The sequence below is a fragment of the Oreochromis aureus genome, linkage group 13 (assembly GCF_013358895.1).
Source record: "Oreochromis aureus strain Israel breed Guangdong linkage group 13, ZZ_aureus, whole genome shotgun sequence".
Classification (NCBI taxonomy): Eukaryota; Metazoa; Chordata; class Actinopteri; order Cichliformes; family Cichlidae; genus Oreochromis; species Oreochromis aureus.
Window position 1 is genome coordinate 13,608,924 of NC_052954.1, and position 26,028 is coordinate 13,634,951.

At 38.8% G+C, this 26,028-nt stretch overlaps 2 protein-coding genes across 5 annotated transcripts in view; both read left to right on the forward strand.

The window, feature by feature from the left end:
- The window catches only part of mertka (c-mer proto-oncogene tyrosine kinase a), a 49,165-nt gene extending 38,465 nt beyond the window's left edge, over window positions 1–10,700 (forward strand). The window contains exons 17-24 of one of the 3 annotated variants that reach the window (XM_031732081.2): window positions 31–111; window positions 205–297; window positions 414–532; window positions 887–893; window positions 8,619–8,721; window positions 8,919–9,078; window positions 9,500–9,636; window positions 9,896–10,700. In XM_031732081.2, coding sequence (XP_031587941.2) covers window positions 31–111; window positions 205–297; window positions 414–532; window positions 887–893; window positions 8,619–8,721; window positions 8,919–9,078; window positions 9,500–9,636; window positions 9,896–10,340 — 1,145 coding nt within the window. In that variant the 3' untranslated portion in view covers window positions 10,341–10,700. Of the gene's footprint in view, window positions 1–30; window positions 112–204; window positions 298–413; window positions 533–886; window positions 894–8,618; window positions 8,722–8,918; window positions 9,079–9,499; window positions 9,637–9,895 lie in introns of those variants that run through there. The other 2 variants (XM_039621648.1, XM_039621649.1) reach the window with 2 other exon arrangements.
- Window positions 10,701–12,542: 1,842 nt separating this feature from the next.
- tmem87b (transmembrane protein 87B) lies at window positions 12,543–24,384 on the forward strand. 2 transcript variants are annotated; one of them, XM_031732087.2, is made up of 19 exons: window positions 12,543–12,789; window positions 13,641–13,701; window positions 13,791–13,882; window positions 14,689–14,823; window positions 14,917–14,955; window positions 15,046–15,217; window positions 16,109–16,170; window positions 16,530–16,713; window positions 16,808–16,907; window positions 17,019–17,112; window positions 17,359–17,430; window positions 19,319–19,427; window positions 19,536–19,594; window positions 19,702–19,805; window positions 19,891–19,964; window positions 20,079–20,149; window positions 22,129–22,181; window positions 22,270–22,300; window positions 22,589–24,384. In XM_031732087.2, the coding sequence occupies exons 1-19, from the start codon at window positions 12,640–12,642 to the stop codon at window positions 22,628–22,630; spliced, it is 1,704 nt and encodes a 567-aa protein (XP_031587947.2). In that variant the 5' UTR covers window positions 12,543–12,639; the 3' UTR covers window positions 22,631–24,384. The 2 variants fall into 2 exon arrangements, with proteins under 2 accessions (XP_031587947.2, XP_031587948.2); XM_031732088.2 differs by lacking the exon at window positions 17,359–17,430 and adding an exon at window positions 17,702–17,773.
- Window positions 24,385–26,028: the final 1,644 nt, after the last annotated feature.

Below are 26,028 nucleotides of genomic sequence, written 5' to 3' on the forward strand. Positions count from 1 at the left end.
AGGTTTACGACCGGTCTTAATTTTTACCAGGTGAGTTTGGTTCAGTGGTGGAAGGTCATTTCAGACAACCAGATGGCACTTCAGAAAAGGTTGCCGTGAAGACAATGAAATGTAAGTGCTTGTGTTATGTACAGATTAACTTAAAATTTTTTTTAAAATGTCTTAACTAACAAATACGTAATTTTTTTTTTTTTGACCACACAGTGGATAGTTTTTCTCAAAGGGAGATTGAAGAGTTCCTGAATGAGGCCGCTTGCATGAAAGATTTCAACCATCCTAATGTCATCAAACTGCTCGGTAGGAGATCTCTTCTTATCTTACTGCACATTCTCTTTGCTTCTTTCCTTAGTCGCTTTCTTTTGTATATCCATGCATTTATTTTTGATTGTGCTGACGTATCCTCTTGTCTTTAGGTGTATGCTTGGAAGTAGGCTCAGGACACTTTCCTAAACCCATGGTAATTCTGCCGTTTATGAAACACGGAGATCTGCATAGCTTCCTGCTGCGTTCACGCCACAGAGAGACTCCAATGGTAAGATTTTACCCAAACACTAACTTTCAAATTCAATATCATATTTATTAGAGTGTGACAGACTGGTGTAGTGGTTGACACTGTCACCTTATCGTAAGAAAGATAGATATTAAATGTCATGGTTGGCTGGACTTCTCTCTGTGGATTTTGCATGTTTTCCTGGTGTCTGTATGCGTTTATGTAAGAGTGTGTGAATGTCAGTCTTTTTGTGTTAGACCTGTGATGAACTGTTACCTGGACAAACACACCCCATGTGAGCTGGAATACACTCCAGATCCCAACCCTGAAACAAGTAGATTATGATTAGGCTAAACAATATTTAAACTGTTTGTTGTATTGTGTGTTCTTGCACAGTTCTTGCCCACTGTTAGGGTTCAATATTGAGAGAAGAATCCATAAAAACCACAGATCCAGGCGTGTGCAATTTAGACGGCATTTTAATGAACACATGTGTGAGTTCAACAACCCAATCAGTGTTGAACTGAACTTACAATCATGAGACAAGGTTTTATATGGGTACAATAACAAAGCCCCCCTCTTTTACAAAAATAGACAATAGTACAGCTTACGTCAATCCAAACCACAAAATGTTCCCTGACCTTTAACATTGCTCTAAAAACATTGTCTTCGGTCGGTGCTTCCCCTCTTCGCTGTCGCTCGTCTGGTGCACTTCCTCTAAGTACGTCGGCACACTTCTGCATTTCTGTGTGTATGTGTCTGCAGTGTATGCTACGTACGTGTCATGACCTCTCACTATTTGTCTGTGTGTACGTGCAGAGTTTGCATCTGCTTTCTGAACCTTAGTTGACCTCAACTTAAGCAACCAACCAGGCTAAGGCCATCCTGTGTGTAATGATCTTGACTTATATGTGAAATATATAAACAACTGTTTCAATCTACCACAACTGCTTAAGGCTTAATCCGCAATAAATGCATACTAAACACCCTTGCACTTAAACTTCTGGCTTCAGTTTCACTTCTGCAAAACATGCTCTGCAGACGCGTTTTGTTTCCTGTCTCATTTTGGCACAGAGAGTATTGTCCTGTCTCTGCCCTCTACACAGAGATCATAAAAGTTATTAATAACATTTAAATTATAGATTCAACAGAACCATTTAAAATGGTTCTTCTTTGGACCTGTAATAAAGGCTATAACCATATATTTGAACATCTGAATGCATCTAACTGCAACCTCACTATTAATACTGAAATGTTAATGATGATTATAAAAATAGCAGCAACTAATAGCAGGACAATATTTCTATTCCTGACACTCCCACTCTTGACCTCTTGACCACAAGAGGTCACCATACTGTGTGTTAGGTCACTGCTTGGCCCGTTCAGCTGCTCCCTGTCCATCCCAGACATCATGGACATTTAGGATCACTGTTCTTAGCTCTGACCCTCTCTTGGCATCCTGTGACTTAACAAATCAGACAACCTCATGTCATCTAGGTGGTCTTAGTTATAAAATGCCCGCTCCCACTTGAGAACACTCATGCTTGAGGTTAATCACACCAAAGTATCAGCGAGCCTAAAGTTGATCAGGGCATGAGAGAATAAGAGTGCGAGCAGAGAGCTCAATCAGCACTCCTCCCTCACCCCAGAACCCACTCATACCCGGTGAAAGACCCCTTACACTTGTGAATCTCTAGTGGTCTGTCCCTTTTCTGGGTCCCACTCTAGTGGAAATCTGGCCACCTGCAAAGGAAACAGAACCCTTCCTCCCTAGTACGGCTTCCCTGCCTTATGTCCCTCAATTGTCTTCTTTATTCAAACCTAATGTTACTCAAAACATGAACCTAATTTTGTATTTGGTTTTGACTTTTATTCCTATATAATCTTAAACATCACTCATCTCAATCTACAGCTTTCTAACAGTCTTACAGCACTGCTGTCATACGCTTCCTGTTTTTCCTTATCTGATCATCAACATCCTGTGCACAAAACTGTCCCTGCTGCTGCAAGTGCCTCTCATCTAAAGTCACCTCTCACCAGCAAAATCATCATAAAATCATTATAAGGGCTTATTCTACTAAAAGGATCAAAGAAAAACAACCACTTTAATCACTAAGTGTAAGCACCTAGTTAATTGCTTCTAGATAAACTTCATCATAGCTAAAAACTGAACTCTAACAGTATTTTGAACTCCCATTTTCTGGGTAATAACCTGTTTGAATATATCATTTTATTTCATTTTGCTGCTTTTAATGTAATGCCTCCTCTAACTTAAACTTTATCAGACTTAACCAACATATATAAGCTTTCTCCTTTGCTTCTGTTTTCTGTATTTCTGTATTCTGTAACTGCTTTTTATATAAGAGGACTAAGTTAGAGCTGCATCTGTTATCTCAATATTTTATATGTCACTCAGTTTAGTTACAAGCAAAACTCCTATTCAGTTCCTCTTTCTGTCATTTGTTATTGGGCCAACTCAAATTCAGTTAAAAGCTAAAGGAATTTCAGGCCCTAGGCCTCAAATCAATACTGTCCTGTGTGTTGATGAACTCTGTATGTCTGTAAGCGTGTGCAATCCTTCAAAACTCAGGTCATTCTCACAGTAGATTGGCTAATCATAACGTTAACCAAAAGTTTATGACCCTCAAGAGACGACTCTCTGAGCCACAACTCCGTTAAAGGCCCCAAAATGCAATGTGTATGAAAAATCATTTCTACATATATAATCTCCAATATTATTCATTTGAGTCAGCGAGACTTTTAACATCCTCATAAAAAGCTCTCCACTACCCTAAAAATAACAACATTCTAACATTATGTCACTGTTACCACTTATCCTAAAAATCAAAAAGAAAAATCCCACATTTTCTACTCATAAAATGTTCACTATTTTCCCCAAAGCATATCCTTTATTCCCACAATTCCCCTTTAATTTGGTGTACAACTTCTTTTTAACCCCAGCAATTTATCTTCTAAACAGAATTCAGTTCATTTTACTCCTTTCTTTAGAATTAACAATCTCTGCCTCAGTTTTACCATATCTAAATTATCAAACAACCCCAATCGTTATAAAATCCTAGTAAAACCCTTTCACATTAAACAAATTAAATCTTAAACCCTCTCTTTTTGACACATCTCATGTGGCAAAAACTCAACATGCTCCACCCAAGCTTAACAAATCAAAAGGAAAAAAGGTTAGTCATTTCATTTCTCAGAACAGCTCAGCAATTGTCCTCTCCGGTGTTTTGCTCCAGCCCTGAAAACCTGTGTTTAAGGAACAAAATCAATTTAATCATCATGTCAAATCTCCTCCAACTCGTTGCTCCATTGAACTCTGGATCCTTGGAATTTCCTGAAAACAAAACCTTTACTCAACTCTCCCCTATGTGATCCAATCTGTGTCATGACACAAAATAAACTTAAACAGCACAGTTATTAATCATGTGTTACCTCAGTTAATGGTAACTTGAGTTACATCAATGTTTCCCTTTTAGCATTTTATAATGTATTAATATGGTCTAACCCAAATCAACAAAGCAGAAATTCACTCAAAGGAACATCAGCATCCCCAGATTTAAGTCTTCCACTTCTCCTGTTTGTCAACCTTTTATTTATTTCCCCTTGGTCCAACCACTCACATTCACTCCCATGCATTCACATTATGATATTTTTGCTGATCTGCAGCCTTCACAAGACGTCATCAGATGCTCCACATCAGCAAAATCAGTTCAATCATTTGTTTTATTTCGTTTTCCTTTTTAGGAAAATAGTTCTCTATACTTTTGACTGGATTGAATCGATCAATCCATTTTTAGACAGAGACTCGCCACGATCAGTCTCTGATTGTAATCAATTATAATCCGTACTGCCCACCTGATTTTCGTGACTTGGTAACTTTGTCAGCGCCGTCCGTTCACTCTCTTCCAGGCCTGCTTAGAACAAAATGAAAAAAGAGAGCTGATTATTAGCTCATCAAAGTACCAAACAAAATCACCTGACAGGTTTTTTCCTGAGTGCACTTACTACTACAAAAATTTTTGGGCCCCTCTCAGACCTATCCCTGCCTTAATGAAACACCCTCTCTGGAAATAAAACAACAGCCTCAAAAATCTGAAACAATCTTAAATTTCACCCGTTCAACACACGAAAACCTCGTCAAAAGATCAAAGACCGTTTTCATTCAGCACAAGATAAAACCAATTTCAACCACATATCATCCTTAAATTATAAATTTCCTGTCCAAATCTGCCCTCTGAACAGACCTGACCACCGTAATCAAATATCCTGATACTTTACCATTATATATTTCTCCCAATACTCTTCAACAGCCACTGCTCTCTCTTGAACTGAACCGAAAGCCTCCGCCACACACGCACACAGGAAGTGTCTTTGTCACTCACTCACTCCAGCTAATTTGCATAAACCCACAGCTCAACAGCCAACTTAACAAGAGGAATACATGTTTTTAAACCTTATCACATCATTGAATTATTTTCATTTTCTTTCTATACTAATCACTTACTTTGATAAATCAGTGCAAGAGCACTCCTGAGTCACTCTTATAGACACTTTTCTTTTGTTTTTCCATCTATTTTAAATCTTTCCATCAATTGTATTAACCATTCACACCATTTTAACCCTCATGAAATTAGCAGGCTGATTTAATTACGTATGTTTGTGTTCTTAGCCAGGTTTTAAGTCATTATCTGTTCATTAATCTTCATGAGCTTGTCTCTGTAAGGTTAGTGCATTTTCTGTTTGTATGTGTGATTCTTATAAATGTTTCTTTATGATCTTTGTGATCTTGTAAATGTTTCTTTTCCAGTGTTCCAAACTCCTTTTGACAGGGTGTGTTTTCTCTCTTTGGCTCATCACTGGTCATTGTGAATGACATTTCCCTTCTGCCTGTGCCCAGTGGCCTTACCTGTTAAATCCCGTCTCCTCCAGTGACTCCAAGGTCACTCCGGGACTTAGGTTCGAGCAATCGTGACTGCGCCTTGCCTTAGGTTGTCCCAGGGTTTCGAGGTGGGATCTTACCCGTCATGGGCTGTCCAGCCTTCCATGCCCGCCTACTACAGGAGCCAACTGGGCAAGAGTGTTATCAGGCCTAGGGGACACACTGGTTCTGGAAATTAAAGGAGTGTAAACTGCTTTCTTTATTAAACTTTCCAACAATAATTTCACATGTAACAGTTTGTGTACGTGCATTTTCAATTCATTAATGTAATTGTTAGTTCCTGTCTTTATTTCTCTCAGTCTGTCTCTTTTCTAAAACCTGTAATTAATATAATTTTATTACTTTATTACTTTTTCTTAAAACATGCATTCGCTTCATCTTCTTAGAGTTTAACTCATCTGTCTATTTCTCTGGGTGCTCCCCTGACATCATCAGTCACACACACACCTTCCTCTCACACACACTTTTTAAATAGAGCTCTTCCAAACATCAGGACAACTAACACTTCTCCACGGACAGGACCATTCTTTAGGTCAGTTTTATAGCATCAGTCACCCAATAATCTCTTAACTGGGCTTCCCAAGTACATATACTTATGTATTTTCAATCGGAAAAATACACTCAACCTGTCATAACATCTCTCATGGATTTCTTGAATTAAAAGCACTTTCAAACTTTAAAACATCCTACTTTTCCTCACACAAGAAATATATTTCATACCCCTTTCTTTCATACACACTTTTAAAGGTTCTAACCTCTTTAGTCATTCAGTAATCGTCTCACACACACTGCCTTTTCTCTCTCAAACTGCCATTTTCCACTCACTCAGACAAATCATGCAGAGTCACTCAAATCAAATACTGACAGCATTCACACAGTTAAAATCACACAAAATACGCTTTCATACGAGTATTTTGGACATGCCTTCCATGATCAGAAAGAGCAAGTCAAAAGAAAAAGAAAAAGAAAACTGAAACCTCTCATCATCCTCGCAGCTTCTCCCCACACACACATAACTGAAAAATAAAACACACCAACATTTATGGCTCACGAAATATACATCTATCAAAATTCAGTCATTTACTATGCATCCACACTAATATATTCACACTGTATTTACACTCTCATAATAAGCTCTTATATACAGGCATTTAGCAAAAGCTCTCAGTCCTCTCAAAATTGAAACCACCCTCTCTCTGCGCGTCACTGCTGCTCATTTGCATTTACACACACAATCAGTGCACTTCCGGCTGTGCATGACTGACACAGAGACTGATCCTACTCATAGATCTCATATTTTATATTACAGACGTCTTAAATTACAACTGCACAGATTTTTTTTAGGCCTTGTCGCTCCTACAAATTTCGAAAATTTACCATAACCGACTCGAACGGGCAAACCTCAGGTTTTTGCAATCAATTCACCAGACCAGACTCGAACTGCTCTGTCCAGATTTCTAGCCCTAACTTAATTTACCGGTAGCCAAAAAGCGCAAGAATAGGGGACTTGAACCCCTAGCTTATCTCAGGATGCCCTGTACCCCACGGTCAAGCCAAACCGAGCTAACCCTACTCGCGGTAGGTCAACAATGCGCGTCCGCATCGAGGAGGGATCGCAACGTCCGGGCTATGCGCTTCTTAACAGACGCCGCTGTCGTCCCTAGACAAATTTAGAATAATTTGAAACAACAATCTACACCCAACACAGGATTAAGATTGAGGACAACCCTCAACAGTTTTAGAGATTCCCCAGTCCTCTTCGGATGTTGCCCGAAACTATCCCTAGTCATCGCTAGGTGAAGGATAGATTTCTCTATCCAGCAGGGAGCGTCACCTCCGAGAAAGTTCTTAAGGGTTGCATAACCAATGGGACTTGAACCCACACGATAACCAAATTCCCTATCATTCTAAAAGTTCACTTCGCAGTCCAACTGCTTTAATTCTCTTTTCATTCCTTTATTCTCATTACTCAGTACTGTCACTTATACTTCATTATCATTACTTCAACCGGTAAACTTCATCAAAATTTCGCCAAAATTAAAAACAGACATTTACCAGTAATTCCAGTGAGTAGACTTTAATTTGACATGCCCAATGTGACACCTTTTGAAATATATTTCAACAGGCAGTGTCTTACCTTTAAATGCCCCGGGAATGCCTGCTCACTTTCACCACTGATTACCGTCTGCCCGTCCAATTGCCACGGACCCCGGATCTCACCAAAACCCCAACATTCCCTCTCTCTCACCGGCACGAGCCCCCAAATGTTAGGGTTCAATATTGAGAGAAGAATCCATAAAACCACAGATCCAGGCGTGTGCAATTTAGACGGCATTTTAATGAACACATGTGTGAGTTCAACAACCCAATCAGTGTTGAACTGAACTTACAATCATGAGACAAGGTTTTATATGGGTACAATAACAAAGCCCCTCTTTTACAAAAATAGACAATAGTACAGCTTACGTCAATCCAAACCACAAAATGTTCCCTGACCTTTAACATTGCTCTAAAAAACATTGTCTTCGGGTCGGTGCTTCCCCTCTTCGCTGTCGCTCGTCTGGTGCACTTCCTCTAAGTACGTCGGCACACTTCTGCATTTCTGTGTGTATGTGTCTGCAGTGTATGCTACGTACGTGTCATGACCTCTCACTATTTGTCTGTGTGTACGTGCAGAGTTTGCATCTGCTTTCTGAACCTTAGTTGACCTCAACTTAAGCAACCAACCAGGCTAAGGCCATCCTGTGTGTAATGATCTTGACTTATATGTGAAATATATAAACAACTGTTTCAATCTACCACAACTGCTTAAGGCTTAATCCGCAATAAATGCATACTAAACACCCTTGCACTTAAACTTCTGGCTTCAGTTTCACTTCTGCAAAACATGCTCTGCAGACGCGTTTTGTTTCCTGTCTCATTTTGGCACAGAGAGTATTGTCCTGTCTCTGCCCTCTACACAGAGATCATAAAAGCATTAATAACATTTAAATTATAGATTCAACAGAACCATTTAAAATGGTTCTTCTTTGGACCTGTAATAAAGGCTATAACCATATATTTGAACATCTGAATGCATCTAACTGCAACCTCACTATTAATACTGAAATGTTAATGATGATTATAAAAATAGCAGCAACTAATAGCAGGACAATATTTCTATTCCTGACACCACTCAGACACTCCTGAAGTTCATGGTTGACATTGCTTCGGGTATGGAGTATCTCAGTGGTCGTAACTTTCTGCATCGAGACCTGGCGGCACGCAACTGCATGTAGGTTACTCCCTCTGATTTGTGTTCAAAGTAGAGCAGGCATTGATTGAACTTTTCCTGGCAACATTCGCAGCCTTCTTAAATAAAAGAACTATGATTTATTATTTCATTTCTCTTGTCATTATTATTTATTATTTCAGAGGTTTATCAAGCTTTTTTCCATTAATCATGAAGTCCACGCCTTGTTTGTCTTACAGGCTGCGTGACGACATGACAGTGTGTGTAGCAGATTTTGGATTATCTAAAAAGATCTACAGTGGTGACTATTACAGGCAGGGAAGAATTGCGAAAATGCCTGTAAAATGGATCGCATTAGAGAGTCTGGCAGACAGAGTTTTTACTGTAAAGAGTGACGTGGTGAGTAGAAACTATAGCTTTACCAGTAACACACCTGTTTATGAAATGCAGTCACTAAAAGAACTGACTACTTTTCTGCACTCTTTGTTTTTCTTGCTGCTTTTTCTTGTGCTACAAGTGGCATTTTAAAAGGTTTGGTCTTAGACTTACACAGGGCACCGTCTCTGTCTCAATATTTATCAGTGTGTAACAACTTGTCCGATTTCCCCCCGCTTTTGCACTTTTATCTTAAGTGTCAGATGAAGATAAAAAAAATAAACTTTTTTGTTTGAAAAATGCAGAATATCGCACAGCTAAACCTGAGATAATACATAGTATTTCTATGTATTATCAGCAGGAAAATACCAGTTTGTGAACATCATAGCAACTTTTTTCCTCTTGATGAAATATAATCTCAAGTTGAAATTCTGTTCTCACGCAGTGGGCGTTTGGTGTCACCATGTGGGAAATTGCTACAAGAGGCATGACGCCGTACCCTGGAGTCCAGAACCATGAAATTTATGATTATCTAGTTGAAGGACACAGACTGAAGCAGCCCCCAGACTGTTTGGATGAACTGTGAGTGTTTGTCGTTCTTCACACAGATGTTGACTTTGGGTTTGATTGCTTTGAAAGCAACAATATTGACGCTATAAAAGTTTAATTTAATATTGTTGGTCTAAATCTTATATTGGAGGCTAGCTTTTTTAAAAACATACTAACACAAGATTAAACCTCAAAAATAAATTGCTCACTTTTACAACCCTGAAAATATGCGCATTGAAATGTACCAAAATCGAGGTTCCAGTCTAATTATTTCTCAATATTTGGGGTCTAGGTATGAAATCATGTACAGCTGCTGGAGAGCCGATCCGCTAGACCGACCCTTCTTTCCCCAGCTGCGAGAAATGTTGGAAAAGCTCGCCGAAAAGCTTCCAGAGTCTTCCAGCAGGGATGATATCATTTATATCAACACCAGCTTTCCTGAGGAGGACCCCGATCGAGAGGCACTTCAAGCAGAGCCTCCTGTGTCGAGCTCCTCACCTTGCTGCAGCCGCATGGCAGCAGAAAATACAGTAGTTACCGCGGACATTCACGGGAGCGTGGCGGATGACCAGGATGATGGTAGTGATCGCTATGTGGTGGTGATTTCCTCCAATGTTCCCCCGAGAGCTGCGACAGTGGATACGCCTCTCTTGTCAGATGATTCTTTAAGTCAAGCAAATGGGACCACTGCAACAGCGATGGATCACAGCTTATATGACCCCGCCTTCATGCTATAGCATTTGGTACTGAGCAGTTACAGCCCTTGCATGGGTTGACAGTACTAATCATTTTATCTTGTTGTACTGGAAGCACCTGCACATTTCCTCCTGTGGACTTTCGTAGATTGTTGTAGAGGCATTTTATGCTTTAAATGGCCAGCCGACATGTCAGTGTTTGTTGTTGCTTATACTTTTTTTTGCGTGTCAACCTCAAACACACTCATGCACATGTTCCATAAGCTTATGATACTCTGAACTGTGAAAAGTATTTACTGTATTGATTTCTGTGTTGCAGTGTAAATAGAAAATTGTACAGAACGTTTATAAAATGATCTTTTTCTTTTAAAATAAAGGATTTATTGACTTCTTTAAAGTAAACATAGATAAGTGTGACATAAAATGACCAGAATTCCCTCACCGATCACTGTGATAATTATTGTTATTGGTATTCCAGTAAGAAGGGAACTGTATTACCATAATGATGACATAAAAGCCTTCAACTTTCAGCTCTGAGGCCCTTCTTGATTGAAGGATGACAGATGAGGTCAGGCCTAGAGTACTATAACAGACCACATTGTGATCTGTAGTGAGAGTAGAGAGAAGGCAGTAGAGAGAGGTGGAGGTATGCACTGTAAAGAAGAAGAATGCAGGTCAGTAACAGCAAGACAGAATATGCATGTGAATAGAAGGGGAGCGGGTGGAATGCGAGGAGTCGTTTAAATTCCTGGGGTCAAATGCCAGTAGGGTGGAGTGGGCAGAGATGAGTATCAGGGTTGATTGGTGAGATAAGGAACGCAACAAGAGTGAAAGCGAAGGTTTACAAGATGGTAGTGAGACCTGCTATGGTTTGGAAATGGTGGCACTAATGAAAGACAGGAGGCAGGAGCTGCAGATGGTAAGATTTTTGTTGGGAGTGACCAGAATGGACAACAGAGGGACAGCTCAGGTTTGGAGACAATGTAAAAGTGGTAAGGTTTAGATACTTTGGACATGTGCAGAGGAGGGATGGTGGATATACTGGCAAAGGACAGAGGTTTGTGTTTGTGTGACAGAAGAGGATGCAAGGAATAGGTTGAGATGGAAGCAGATGATCGTCTAAAGGGAGCAGCCAGAAGACGTCGAATAAGATTTGGGCAACAACGAGAGCCTTAGAAGTATAAAAACACAAGAAAAAGATTTGTGTACTCGAATTTTTATAAGTTAGATAAACAGAAGAAAATGTATGGCTGGATTCTCATAACCATACAAATAAGGAAGCTTATTGGTATTTCTTGCAAGATGTGTTTAGGAAGTTTAAATTTAGAATGAAACTGAAATACTGTTTGTCTTTATTTCACACTTGCTGCAGAACAAGTAGGTGGGATGATGACACAAAAACCTGCTGCATCACTGTGGTCAAAGCAGCTTTCTATCGTATGTGGCTGTTGGATTAACAGAGTGCATGTATTTTATTTTCAAAATGATGGGAATTGCAGCTTCCACATATTATGTCCATATTTTTGCAGCTATTATGATTCTATTGCTAAAACTGTCTTTAGCAATTCCGTTTCAACCATGCTGAAACTGAGTTGATTTTTTTTTCTTTTTTAAGTATGGCACATGAAAACAGGACAGTGCTACCCACAACCACGAAACAGGTGGTCCTCTGATTATATCACACAGAAAACAGGCAACTTGGTTTTAAAAACAAAAAAAAAAAAAAATAGAGCACACAAACCAGAGAGAGGGTCTCATTTCTGAAAGTATCATTAAAACTGAAAACACTCTGGATCCAAAACTTCCTTTAGCATATTTGTGTTCACAGCATGACTCAGACAACCTACGATCCGAATGTACTCATTACTAATTAAAGCGAGTTCAATAGACAGATTCTTCAATATTAGAGAATCCATCAAAGTAAAAATGACCTTGATATCTTTGATAAGGAGAAGAGTAAAACCCTCTAGACAACGAGAACTCTCTTAAACTGAATACAAAAAGGCTGTCTCAGTCTGCCATGGAAAGGTGATTTCTGTATCAGGAACTGTGACAATATCATTCGAAAACATCACATTATTCTGTGAACAAACAAGACCTGATACATTAGGTACAAAACAAATAAAGCAACACACATATGATGTGCACAGAGTGCTCAAATTATATAAAAAATAATTAAATATCAAAAACATTTATTCTGGGTGTCAGCAGGATAGAGGCAATGACGGTGGGACAGCAGGCGACGTACAGGTAACAAACGTTGCAGACCTCTTGGGCCCCTCCCCTCTCCTTTGAGCAGTTGCGTTCACGGCGCAAGTGGCGAAATCTACACGTAACGAATATGGCTGCTGCATGCGGGATGCGGACGTGGAGCTGTCCGACCAGAGGACTTAACTGTCCGTGGATGGTGTTTTCTGTAATTATACTCAACATTATCAATGGAGCTGTTGCAGCGCCAGAGACAGGGCTTTGGAAAATAACAGTTGTTAATGTGAGTATCTTTCTAAAAACGCTGTATACTCTGGATAACTGCAGCACTCTTAGCTAGCGTTAGCTACATAATCCTTGTTATGGTAACTCGCTGACAGCTGTGAATGTGGTGACAAGCTTGTTACTCACACTAATGGTATCTCTTTAGCCTTTCTTAGCCACTCTTTATAAACCGTGATAAACGAAAGAGCAGAGAAATGTTTTGCATATTTAGCCGTTAGCCATGCCGAGAACGGTTAATAATCATTGGGTACTTCAAGGGTAGTAGTCAACTAGCTAACTGGTTACAGTTTAACAGACTAAAGTGAAAATCCCAAAAGCTTGTTATTTTCTTTTTGTCTGCCACTGTCTCTGGACTAAAACTTGCGAGTTTAGGTTGTGTGTGTTCAGGTTATGTCACACATTGTAACATATCATAAAAACATTCTTAAAGTCGATCTTCAGTCAGGTGCTTGTACAGTTCACTCCCTCTTTTTGTTTATTAATGATAAGGCACAGCTCCTACAGTTAGCCCACAGAGACGTGTACAGCTGTGATCAATAATTTACATACTAAGACGTTTCAGTTTCCACTTTATCCTCTATCCAGTTGCAGTAAAACCTGCATTTGCAGGTTCATTCTGAACAGGTAACAGGTCAGACAGCTAGAAACACACTTATTGTCAATATTTCTTATATTAATAATATTTTTTATATTAGAATATAAGTTTTTGGTTCTTTTTCCACTTTACAAAGACACAGAGTCCAACTTGTTTGGATCTGAGAGATCAAAACAGTACCAATGATCAGTTAGTTTGCCTAACTAAATTGATCAGTATGAAAAATAATAATAACTAAATGTATTATTCCGTAGACCTCAAGACCATTGATGTTAAGGAAATCAATGTATAAAGACACTGATGTTGAACTGAAAGGTAAGTAATGGTTTAAAAAAATTACTCATAACTTGTTCCCCAAAGTGCTTCCTTTTTTTGTGTTATGTCATCACGTCTTCATGTTTCAGTAACGTCATGTAGCTGTCCTGCGGAGGTGAACTTCACTATTCGCTGGTTTTTGAAATACTACCCCTGTCACAACGAATACAACAATATTGAAGTAAGCAAAAATGCTTCCTGTCATACCATCTGCGTTGAGTTGATAGTTTCTTTTTAAACTTTATTTTAATTATCTTTTTTTAAAACGTATTTGTATACATGCAGAATAAAAGGGACTCCTTCAAATTTTCAAGACAGGCAGCACTAAATATTTACTTAAAAATTCCATGTGGTACAGAAAACAAAGTACACTAAACAAAACAAGAAAAAATGGGGGTATGGGCTGTCATGGTCAAAACATCAACAGTGTTTTCAAAGAGAAAACAAAATGTGTCAACACTGCAGTGCAATGTATGTTTTCAATTTTTCCCAGAATGCACTACATCTTACTTTTTATAGTCTTTAATCTGTATAAACATGTTTCTTTGTTGATATTAGTTATGTTTTAACTGTTGTATAGTGCTCTGTGTAAAGCACTATATGAATTAACTATAGTTTCTTAAACTGTAGGTCAATTCTATAATATCTTTACTTATAGCCATCCATGGCCCCATAATGGGAGATTCTTTGCAAAGCCAATGCATTGTTATAGTCTAATTTGCATTTTTTTTTTTTTTTTAGTAAATATCGATCACATTTGGGTAATTTTAAATCCGTTTTTCCCCAGGTCGAAAGTCAGGCATGTAAATTCAATATTGTGGCACAGAATCTCCCCCAGTGTACTGTGAACAGTGTCCTAGAACAGTTTAAGGATGGGACAGCTCCAGGATGCATGAAAGTGATTAAATCCCCACCATTATTTGAGTGGTGCACTGGTCTGTCTGGCGCCTTGCTTGTTTCTGATTGGTGAATTGTGACTGTCTGTAGGAGATGTATGAGAGGACACCTCTGAGTCGTGGGGAGAGTCTGGATCCAAATCCAATGGTACCAGGGGAATACATCGAACACAAACACGGTCCGATTGTATGCATCAGTGGGCTCTGCTCCTTCCCGATGCTCAAAGTGGGTTTGCTATGTTGGTGTCAGCACAGCGGTATTCTTAACAATGTTGTTGTTTTTAATTCTTCAACATCCTGCAACTGTGTTTCTTTTCAGAAAGCAAAGGCAGATCCACATGTGTCCTCTGCGGTTGAAGTAAGAACCCGCAAATGATCTTTGATTTTAAGGTTAATTATTACATATGTTTTCATAAGTAATAAATGCTGGATTCCTTTAATCCTGCAGGATAAAAATGACACAAAATGGATTGCCGAGGAGTATGACACCAGCAGTGCTACGAAGAACAGCAGTGTGAAAATCAGAGACCACGTCATAGCCACCACTTGGAAGGATGGTCCTTACCTGCTAGTCGTTACGATTGAGTCTAGTAAACCGAAAGCCAACTGGAGTTTAACATGTGAGACTTTTTAAAACTAGTAAATATGGGCAACTTGTAATTGTGGACAGGCCTGGTAGAGTGGGTCATCTACCTGTCAGAGGGCCGGTGGATCAATTCTCTGGCTGCTCCAGCCTACATGTTTCTAGTATCCTTGGGCAAGACACTGAAGCCCGAGTTGCCCCCGATACATCCATTGGAGTGTGAGTGTATGTGTGAATTGTAGAAAGTGCTTAGGTACAGAATATAGTGCTTGTATGAATGTGTGTGAGACTGTGTGAATGCAGCTTATAGTAAAAAGCATTTACATTTTTTTTACCTTTGCTTTTTTAAACTGCATTAATTCAGTCGACCTCCTATCTCATACACGCAGAGCTTTTTAGCCGACACTGAAGTGTCAGATTTCAGGATCTGCAACAACCACAAACAAATTCTTAAAGTGGCAGTTGACGTGATCCCAGGTGAATGCCGGATTTTGATCTCATATCCTGGAGCCTTTTCTATTGAGAGGTTCATATGTGTTTTAGTTTTACTTTCTATCGCGCTCCGTCTTTTTTTTTCCTTCTTCATGCAGCAGGGCTCTTTCTTTTGTTTGGTAGAGTTTCTACAGTCTCTCTTCTTGTTTTTCGTTGTGTCATTTGAGCTACCTGGAGAAAACTGCCGATAGCCACAGAGTGAGACAGTGTCCTGTTTTGGCTGCACTGACGTAATTTTCCTGGGAAATTTTATTCCCATTGGCAGACATGAGTGCACAGGGAAAGTGAAGCTTTAAAGCAACCAGGCTGAAGACTGAGCCGCTACATTGTGCAAATAGAATTTAGATCATAATGAAAACTTGCCTTTTGTCTGTTTAATATGATTGGGTAAAGTGTCTTGCATCATTAGTCTAATGTCTGGATTTTGTTTTTGCAGTTAATGTGGTAATGAAGGGCAGCCACGGCTACATTTCTGTCACAGAATGGCCTCTCATGATTGTAAGTAGATGACTTTAGAAATAAATGATTGGAATTTATGTGATTTATTGGCCACTTCTTAACTATACGCCCATTAATAATATGTTCCCTTAATTATTTGCTGTCTCCAGTGGAATGATAAGACTCTTTTGTGTTTGTGTGTTTTAAATTAACTCATTATATACTCAGTTATTAGATGTAGTCTTATATTAAGATGACGGTTTAGGTAAACTGCAAGAAAACATGCAGCTTTAGCTCTTAAACTCCTACTACCATTTCATTAAATGAGATTTTAAATCATTTGTTTTTAAGATTTACAATCCTGAAGTGACCTAAAACTGACAGGCTTTAAAGGCTAATCCCTTAGTGTCTGTTTGCAGTTCTACATGGTGATGTGCGTCGTGTACATCCTGTACGCCCTGTTGTGGTTTCTCTGGGCGGCCTGCTATTGGAAAGATCTCCTAAGGATCCAGTTTTGGATAGCAGGGGTCATATTCCTCGGCATGGTGGAGAAGGCCGTCTTCTGCGCCGAATACGAAAACACCAATACTGTCGGCTCTGCCTGTGAGTGTTTGTAGACGGTCACAAGGGTTCTCTTCTTCTCTCATATCAGACAGTAAGTTGTAATATTTTTTTCAACATATTTACTTTACTTTAGCTCCAAGTTTGCTGATCTTTGCTGAGTTGGTCTCTGCCCTCAAGAGGACTCTGGCTCGTCTGCTCGTCATCATCGTCAGCCTTGGCTATGGCATCGTGAAGTATGTTAAAATCTATACACACAGCTACTTGTAGAATAATTGAAACCCCTCCTTAAGTTAAACAAAATGGAAAAAACCCCACCATTTTTGGGGGGGTTATTTTTCTTTTAGACCTCGATTGGGGACAGTGATGCACAGAGTAGTTGGGCTTGGCATCCTCTACTTGGCCTTTGCTAGCATTGAGGGTGTCCTGAGGATTACAGGGGTGAGTTGTGATCTTTGATTACTTTGATTTAAATGAGAATAGCCTTTGCAAATGTCAATAATAACATTTGGCAATTACAAATTAAAAAGGTTTGAAGTCACACATTTAAATTGTTCATTTGACCAAAGATATGAGCTGAACTCATACAGTTAACAGTGTAATTTGCTTTCATGCTGTATTTTTTTATGAAGTAGTAAACTTGATGTCACAATTTCTGTATTTTCTTGTTGCACACCAATTATCAAGGGTCGAGACAATGGCCGCGCTCTCATCACAGCAATTGTTCTGGCTGTGTTTGACTCCTGCGCCATCTGGTTCATATCCTTCCAGTGTATTCCTCACCAGCACAAATATCAATAGTAACTGGAGTGTCCCAACATAAGAAAATGGACACGTTTGTTGGCGTATTTGAGTGATTTTGAATGTTCTTGGCTTGTGGGTTGGATTATTTATTTTCCCCTTTGCACTTGGGTGGATGGTTTTATGTTTCAGTTGCCATGCTGCTTTCCTATCTGTGATTTTTTTCCTCCCCTTCACATCTTTCTCCTCTTCCTTGTGTCCTCTCCTCCTGCTCTGTTATCCCTTCTAGGCAAAAGACTCTGACTTGGCTCTGCTGGCCAACATTCCCCTGGCTCTGCTTGACTCTTCTTTATGCTGGTGGATATCCTTTTGTGCACCTACAGTCTTTCCTTGTGTGGTTCTCCTCTGCTCCTCACTTCCAACCAATATTAGATCAGGAAATTGTGGTCTCCCTCTGTCCTGTTCCTTCACCAGATCATTAGCAGCTGAAATACAGCTTCACACAAAGACATCTTGAGTGTCAGTTGAAACAACCCTGCTTTAATCATTCATTCTGTGGTGAAATTTGTAGCAATGCATTATTTTCTGGTTGATGATTTAACTTCTAAAATCTTTACTGCTGCTTTCCTTGCATAATTAATGACAGTTTGTATTATTTACATTTTTCAACAGTCTCAGTCTAAATTGGTAGAAATGATTGATTTTTGAATACCCGTCCACCAGACTTTCCAGATTGTGCTGTTTAAAGATTATATCAGCATGGGTGCAACTAGTGTGGGGGATAGGATAAAATCATTTGTCATAACTCCTTGAGTGCTCTTTGTAAACACAAGAGTAGCCCACAGACCAGTCGTGCAGTGTCCTTTGTGCACTGCCTTTGTTGACAATAGACATTCGCTGCAATTAGAAAGGCTGACCACAGACTACCAGCAGACTGTCAACGTGTTACCACTGCTGGACCATAATTTAAGCTTTAGTGAGAACAAAGCAGTCAGAGAAAGAAGTTAGTTTAGGATTGCCTCTATCATAAGACACGACGTTGGTGCTACATTGCACACTTGATCTTTTCTAGGGCAGCTCACAGATCCTAAAAAAACATCCATGACACTAGCAGAGACAGCGACATAACCTGTGGCATGTTTTCTCTCCTTTGGTGGTTATCTGATATGTTACATGGTCAGCAGTAGCATGCATATAAGTCTTGCAGTATTTAAACGGGTGATAGTAGATCAGGTGTTTGTAATGTAATGTTTGTAATTTTGCATTAAAGTACATATTGTGTTGTTATGTTGGGGCTGAACAAGTTTTAGAGTCCCACCCTGTCACCTTGAACATTGTTATTGAGTGGAACATATATACCCACTGCTCAAACGTTGCAGCCAAGAAATACAAATTTCTCAGTGAACGGGAGTTATGAGTTTGATATGGGTCTATAAAGGTTTTTGGAAAATTAATGGTATAGTATGGCGTTACATTTTTGTTTTTGTTTATAAACAACTGATAAACTTTAAATAGGGAAAGAGAAAAACCCCATCAAAATTGCAGATCTTAGACACTTTCATAAATACTTCTTTTTTTTTTTAACAACTTGACTCTTTAACTCTTTGTAAATTGGCCTCTAAAATCCAATTAAAACTGTTAACATCCTCTTCCACGTGTTTGTGCTTAAAGATCTTTGCAAAATGCAGTTTACAACAATGACGGTTAATTGGCTGTTTTTAAGCAGAGGCAAAATCTCACACTTTATCACAGCCTTTCCTGTGCTTACGTCATATTAGCATTCAGTTGTACTTGACTGGCGGAACTGCATGTGATTGCAGCGTGTAATCAGTATTATCTAATGTGGGGTGTATTTGTACAGTTTCTGTGTAATGGCTGCCATGTGTTTACCTTGACTGCCACTAACATTTTTGTCAGCTTGGCACAAACCATCAAGACTCTGAAACTGAGGAGAAACCCCGTCAAGCTGTCACTCTACAGGCACTTTACAAACACACTAATATTTGCTGTCATTGGTAAGTCCTGCAGCTACATTTTCACTGCACCAGCGTGGATGATTTCCAGTTATTTGCATTTTCATCGACATGCTAAAGAGTTTCACACCTTGCCCTCTACACCCTCAGCTTCCATCATTTTCATGGGTTGGACGGCAAAAAAATTTCGATTAGCAGAATGCCAGTCTGTGAGTGTGGTTTGGATTACTGAGCAATAATAGCATTTTTTTTTTTTTTTAAATTAATGTTTAATGTTGACATTTTATTGAAAACCGAGCCTGTTTTTTGTCTGAAGGATTGGATTGAGTTGTGGGTAGAAGATGCTTTCTGGAGGTTCCTGTTCTCTGTCATTCTGCTCGTCATAATGTTCTTATGGAGACCGTCTGCAAACAACCAAAGGCAAGTAATTTATTAACACACTTTAATTCATCAACATAAACTAAACTGGGCATGCATTTAAAACTTTTAATTTCAATATCCACAGGTACGCTTTCACACCTCTCATAGATGACTCTGATGATGAGGAGATTGAGGAGTTTATTGCATCTACAAACCTTGGTACAGTTAGATCATGAGGGCTTTACTTGTAACCAGAAAACTGCAAATCTCAGTCTGTGTTTACTTTTTAAAAATCTTTTCTCCTTAGTATTTTTTTTCTTTTCTTATTGGCAGCTGATGGTATAAAGTTGAGAGCGACTAAAAGTGAGACAAATGGTACAGTGAAGCCTGCAGAAACAAACCCAGTAAGTAACACAGACAAGTTTTTGGTAATTGGTTAAATAACTGTGTTTTATTCAACTTTAAGCACATTTAATAAGAATACCTACCTCTGAGGAAATGCAGCTGACCAAATATCACATTTGCAGAGGGCCTGCAGAGGGCAGTATTTCATTTCAATTCATTTCCATTTAAAAGTGCTTTGTTATTGGCACCATAGTATCTTAAAACAATACTCCCAGAGCATTAAAATCCAATTTTTAATAAACTAAAGAAACAAAAATAGAAAGAAGAATAAAATAACACAAAATCACTGAGTATTCTCAATAAATTAGCGTATGTTATGTATATGTGTGTGTCCAGGTCATCTGCTGTTTGTGGGACGTTTTTATCCTCCGTCTCCGTCTCCTAGGAGATTTGTAATTTTAAGATATTGTTTAGTTTAATGAAATTTGGAATTTATAGAACTGAACTAGGTAAAATCGGTGTTCCTTACCTTATTGAAAGATTTGCAGGAAGTTCATCTCGGGTTCAGCCTCACCTGTCAGTGATCACATGTTCTGTTTTCTTTTGGTTGCCATGACTTTTTGTGTCGTCCTGTTTCTGTTGCCAGTTTGTGGTCACTGATCTGTCTCTGCTTTCTATCAGGGTTAGGGTTAGTCAACAGATATTTTGCCAATTCATAATCTCTGTTGTAGGCCAGATAGTGCTCTAATCTGCTTCAGTTTTTAGTTTCTTCTTTCCAATATTTCAGATAAGTTTCTTTGCAGTGTGTTATAACTTGGTTTACTCTGACTGGTGTTTGGACAGCAGCGTTTCTGTGAAACTAATTAGGGTGTCTCAGAGAGTAGTTGATTTCAGCAACTCTATCCTGGTGTCATCTCCTGGTTTTGAAGGGAGGGTGTATTGCGGGCTGGATTTAAGTTTGTTAATTATCAGTGAGTATCTGCCAAAATCAACAGGCTGTGTAAAATGTTGCTGCAGAAGTCTGCATGTAGAGATTCTGTTGGGCCTCCGTCCCTCAGCTCAGTGGGTACAGCTCTAATGACTGAATGGACCTCATACGTCACTACCATACAACACAATGGGCAGGGTGACACTGTCAAATACTTTAAGCTAGATCTTAATAGGAACTTGAAGGTTATAAAATCGTACTGTAACACTGTAAATTGGTAGATCTAAATGTAAAGGTATAAAATATAAAGGAAAAAAATCCAAGATGTATACATGTAAGAATACAAGAAAAATATCTGTATACATGTTATAAAGAAACAACTGTTCAGGATCTTAGGAAATAAACGTGAATGTGAATTTAGCAGTAGAAAACCAGTTTACATTCATGATTTCAGACATAAACTAGCGCAGCCCTAAATGCCCCACATGTCCCGGAACTGATTTTGGTTAATGGCATGCCCAATATCTTGTAGTTTCATTTGGTGTAATTTTTTCCCCAAATTTTCTTTCATGTTTATTTAAAATTTGATTATACTTGAGCCATAAGGCTGGCTTGCTTGGTTGGTAATGCTTTTCATTTGATATTTTTTGTCTTTTTGGTGATAATTTGGTGCTTTATTGGGCTTCTGTTTTTGCGTTTAAAGGTCAGATTTAACAGCTGCCTTATGAAATATTGCATTCATATCATCAGTGGCCGTACATATACTGTCTCTACCATAGTGATTTTGGTCATACATTGTTATGGCATTTATGAGATGGGGTTCAGCTTGATGAATTGGTCTCCACTGTTTGGGTTGCTTCTGTAAGGAGAATTTAATTTATACAGCTTACTGGGCTCCCTTTACTTGTCACCCATTTAACCTGACAGTCTAAAGAACCCCTTTATTTGCCTGTGGTCTGATAGTGGAGGGATCCGTGTCAGTGGGTTAAAGTGGTTTAGATGGGAGCTGGCTGATATGCTAAACAGGCGAAACTGACCAAAAACAGTTGCTTTCTTGCAGGTCAGTAGCGTCAGATTCACTTTACATTTACTTTGTTTAACTTTGTGCAGGATGAAGACTTGAAATGGGTCGAGGATAATATTCCTACCTCTCTAACTGATGTGTAAGTATCCAGTGAAACCTTTTTAAAGGTCTTTTCACTCACAGTGTGTGTTCTGAGAGGTTCTTTTTATCCTTTCGTATCACAACAGAGCTCTACCGATCCTGCTCGACTCAGATGAGGTATGAACAACATGGATTTGTACAAAAGATGATTTACTTTTTTTAAAAAACCAGAGATGTGTTAGTCTAGATATATAGACCCTGTAGTTGAAATTAAGGGCCCACTGTTTGAAATGTGCTATGAATTTGGAGGAATATAGTTGAATGAGGGGCTTGACAGGCATAGGAGCGGTTGGTAAGAAAGGTGAGGCGCAGCAAAATGATAACGTACAAAAGCATGGTATTTTTTTTTCAGGGGATTACTGTCTGAAAATGTCTAGTTTATATCGAGTGCCTATTGTTTCTCAGGAAATCATGACAACCAAGTATGAAATGTCAAAGCTGGAATGAGGCACAGTGTTTCCAGCCATCTGCTGACAAGGAAGGAAAACAGCAGCTGTACCTGACGGTGCAACAGGGTTTTACAACGTTTGGATGGTGATGAAGTCCCATTTTCAGGGGATCCTCCTGAATGGCCGCTACCTCACAAGGTGGTGCAAGCCACAGTTTTAGGAGGACCTTTGCTGAGTCCTGTCAACTCCTTAAGGACTCTACCAGAGGAAAACTTAAGTTTTTTGACTGAACACCCGGCTCACCATTTCCCTCATATAATCACTTTTTCCAAAGAGAACAGTTTTATGTTTTTCCTCCAGAGCTGTATTTATTTTTGCTATGTTTAAACACATTTGTTTTACCAATGGGCCTCATACATTAACATACTCGCAAATATATGTTAAGTCTTCCTGAGAACATCTAGGGTATTATTAATGAGGTTTAAGAAGTCAGATAATTATATTTTAAAGAAAGAAACACAGCTTTTTTCAACAATTCACTGAGAAGGAAATGCGTAAGCTATTATAAGCCAGAAGAAAGAAAATGTATTGGTTAAGTGGATTATTTAAAGTTAAAGTTAAAGATTAAATATATTTGTTCATATGCACTTTTTAAGATCAATACCGTGCCTACATGTGGTTCTTGTATGAGGCCCTAGTAGCTTCCATTAATTGGGAACAGTATGTGTGAAAACTGATGTCTTAAACTGAAACTAGCAGACATACCAAGTCCTTATGAATGAGTGTGGAGAGATGACGCACAAGCAAGTCCTTTGAATAATTTGAGTTAGATGTGAGTTATGACAATAGTGGAAAATTGGGGTTTAGTGTCATGTTTTGATTCTACTGTACGGGTGTGGGTGGGCAGGTTCTGTGTTTTGAATGGGAAGCAGTTTGCTGCGTGTATGCTTCTATGGAACTAAGTGATTTAATTATTTATTTGTGTTTCATGTGGACTTACATGTTGTTAAAGTGTTTGTCCTGAAATCCTCCATGTTTACAATGCGTGCTTCCATTTTTTTTTCCCCTTTTTTTTTTTTTTTTTTTTTTTGTGGATTATTTGGATCTTGCACTATCTTAACGTTTGCCTTCTTTGCCGATAAACTCATCGGCTTCACAGACACCTTAATAACATTTCTGTTCTTTTATGTTTCGGTCTTAATATATTGATGTAATATATATTTTTTGAAAATGCCTGGCCTGATTTTGGCAGCGTCATTTTGAAGTTGGAACACTGTCGTCTTGGTGTGTGCGTGCTGTGTCGAGTAGCTGTAACAGCAGGATTTGTATTTTTGTCTTTCTAGGCCATCCCCATTATAACACAGCAGCTGAATTATGCACACACTGATCACCTCATTGGATTTATATTGTCACCGTTCCTGTTTTGTCCCTTTTGTATTGCCTGTGAACCTGGAATAATTGTGCTTATGATGGCAAGCGAGCCTTCGGTTATATAAACCTGCAGACACCTGCAGTGGACCTTTGATTATTTGTACAGATGGCTTTTGGCTTATTCCTGTTATTTCATAATTCCACAGGTGGGGAGATGTCTGGATAATATGCCTCGTTTTTCTTTTTTCTCCTTTTTTTTTTTTTTTTTTTAATGGGTATCAAGTAGAACTGAGCTTGAACTCTTCAAACCAGAGGTTTTCTTCTCACTTGCTTTCCAAGAAGTACGTACACTTGGATCAAATCAGATTGAAATTTGGGATATTGTTTTCTGATCTATGACTTTCAGTGTTAGTTTGGCAATTAAAGGATTCAATTTTACAATGTTTGTGAATTTGTTGCATCATATAAGATGTTTTTTCTAGGCGGTTTTGCAAGCGTGTCATTAAAGAGGAACAGAGTACGTGTTTAATCAGTACCAGAAGAAACGGTTCAATGAATGAACTACTGTGATGAAAATTATGATGAATAATGACCAAAAAACTGAAAGGAAGTCATCTGGACCTAAATAGACTTATGACTAAGAGGGCTGAACTACCTAAGCCAGTTTTTATAATGTTATAAATTGTATTGTGGACACCAAATTAATTTCAACTGCCTTGTGAGATAAATTTCTCTTTTAACAGGTCTTAAAAAGGAAAGCGATAAGTCTGCTGTAGTTGCTGCTGCTTCTTTGGTAGATTGTTTGGGTTTCAAACAACATGCACCTTAACACCAGCGAGTAAAACCAGAGACAAATAGAGCATGTCCTCATCATATGAAAAGCCAGGTGCAAGGGAACAGCCAAAATAACCGTCACTGACAGCATTACATCACTTCAATAACCCTGTCATGTTTTCTGTCTAAACTATTTTAACGCTGTTCTGTATGTTCAAGTCAGAAAAAGCACAGGGATCTTCAGTTTGCTTTCCTACTTCTCACATACAGTGATGATAGAAAGTGCACACTTTTTCAGTTCTAAGGTTTCATGTAGTTAGAATTGTCTTAAATACAAATACATTTTAAATATACCATCAGATGAACTACAAAACATGAAATACTCTGTCACTGTTGATTTAGCGAAAAATAAGATAAATGCAGAAGCAGTGTGTATAAAAAAAAGTGTAGCCCATGATTCAGTAGCTTGTAGAACCACTTTTAGCAGCAATAACTTGAAGTTTCATTCTTTTTTACAACATTGCTTATGAATGCCTGCTAACTTCAGTTCATGGGGTTTGCAGCCATTGCAGCATTTTGATTCTTTTTCAGCCATCCTGGTGGAGATTTGCTTCTGTGCTTGGAATCATTGTGCTGTTTCACAACCCAGTTAGAGCTGCGTTTTAGCTGTGGGACAGAAAGGCTCACATTTGACTCCAGAATACTCTGGTATACAAATGAGTTCATAGTTGAGTCAATGACTGCAAGGTGCCCTGGTCCTGTGGCTTAAAAAAAATCATCACTCCTTCCCCACAGTGCATAACAATTGGTATGAAGTGTTTGTGCTAAGCTGTTTCTGATACGACTTTGCAAACCTAAACTCTGCTGACATTTCCATTTAGAAAGAAGATACTTTCTCCTGTTAACTCTTTCAAATAAGCCATTTTGTTCAGTCTTTTTCTAATTGTACTGTCATGAAATTAAAGATTTAGCATGCTAACTGTAGAATCTGAGATGTAGCTCAGGGCTTGGGGTTTCTCAAATGTCTCTGATCAGTGCACAGTCTGACCTTAGGGTAAATATCCTGGGATGACCTCTCCTGTGAAGATTGGCTGCTGTCTTGGCACAGCTGAATGTGTTCTACTTGTGAGTGATGTTTCTCACTGTATAATGAAAGGCTTTGTTTGGAAATCACCTTATAACCCTTTAAGATCTAGCTGATGTCTTCTCTCCTTGGCATCATGTTAACAAACACCTGAAGTTCCAGACCTGCAAACTGCCAAAACTGACATTTTAATGGAGGTGCTCACACTTGCTGATGATCAGTTAATC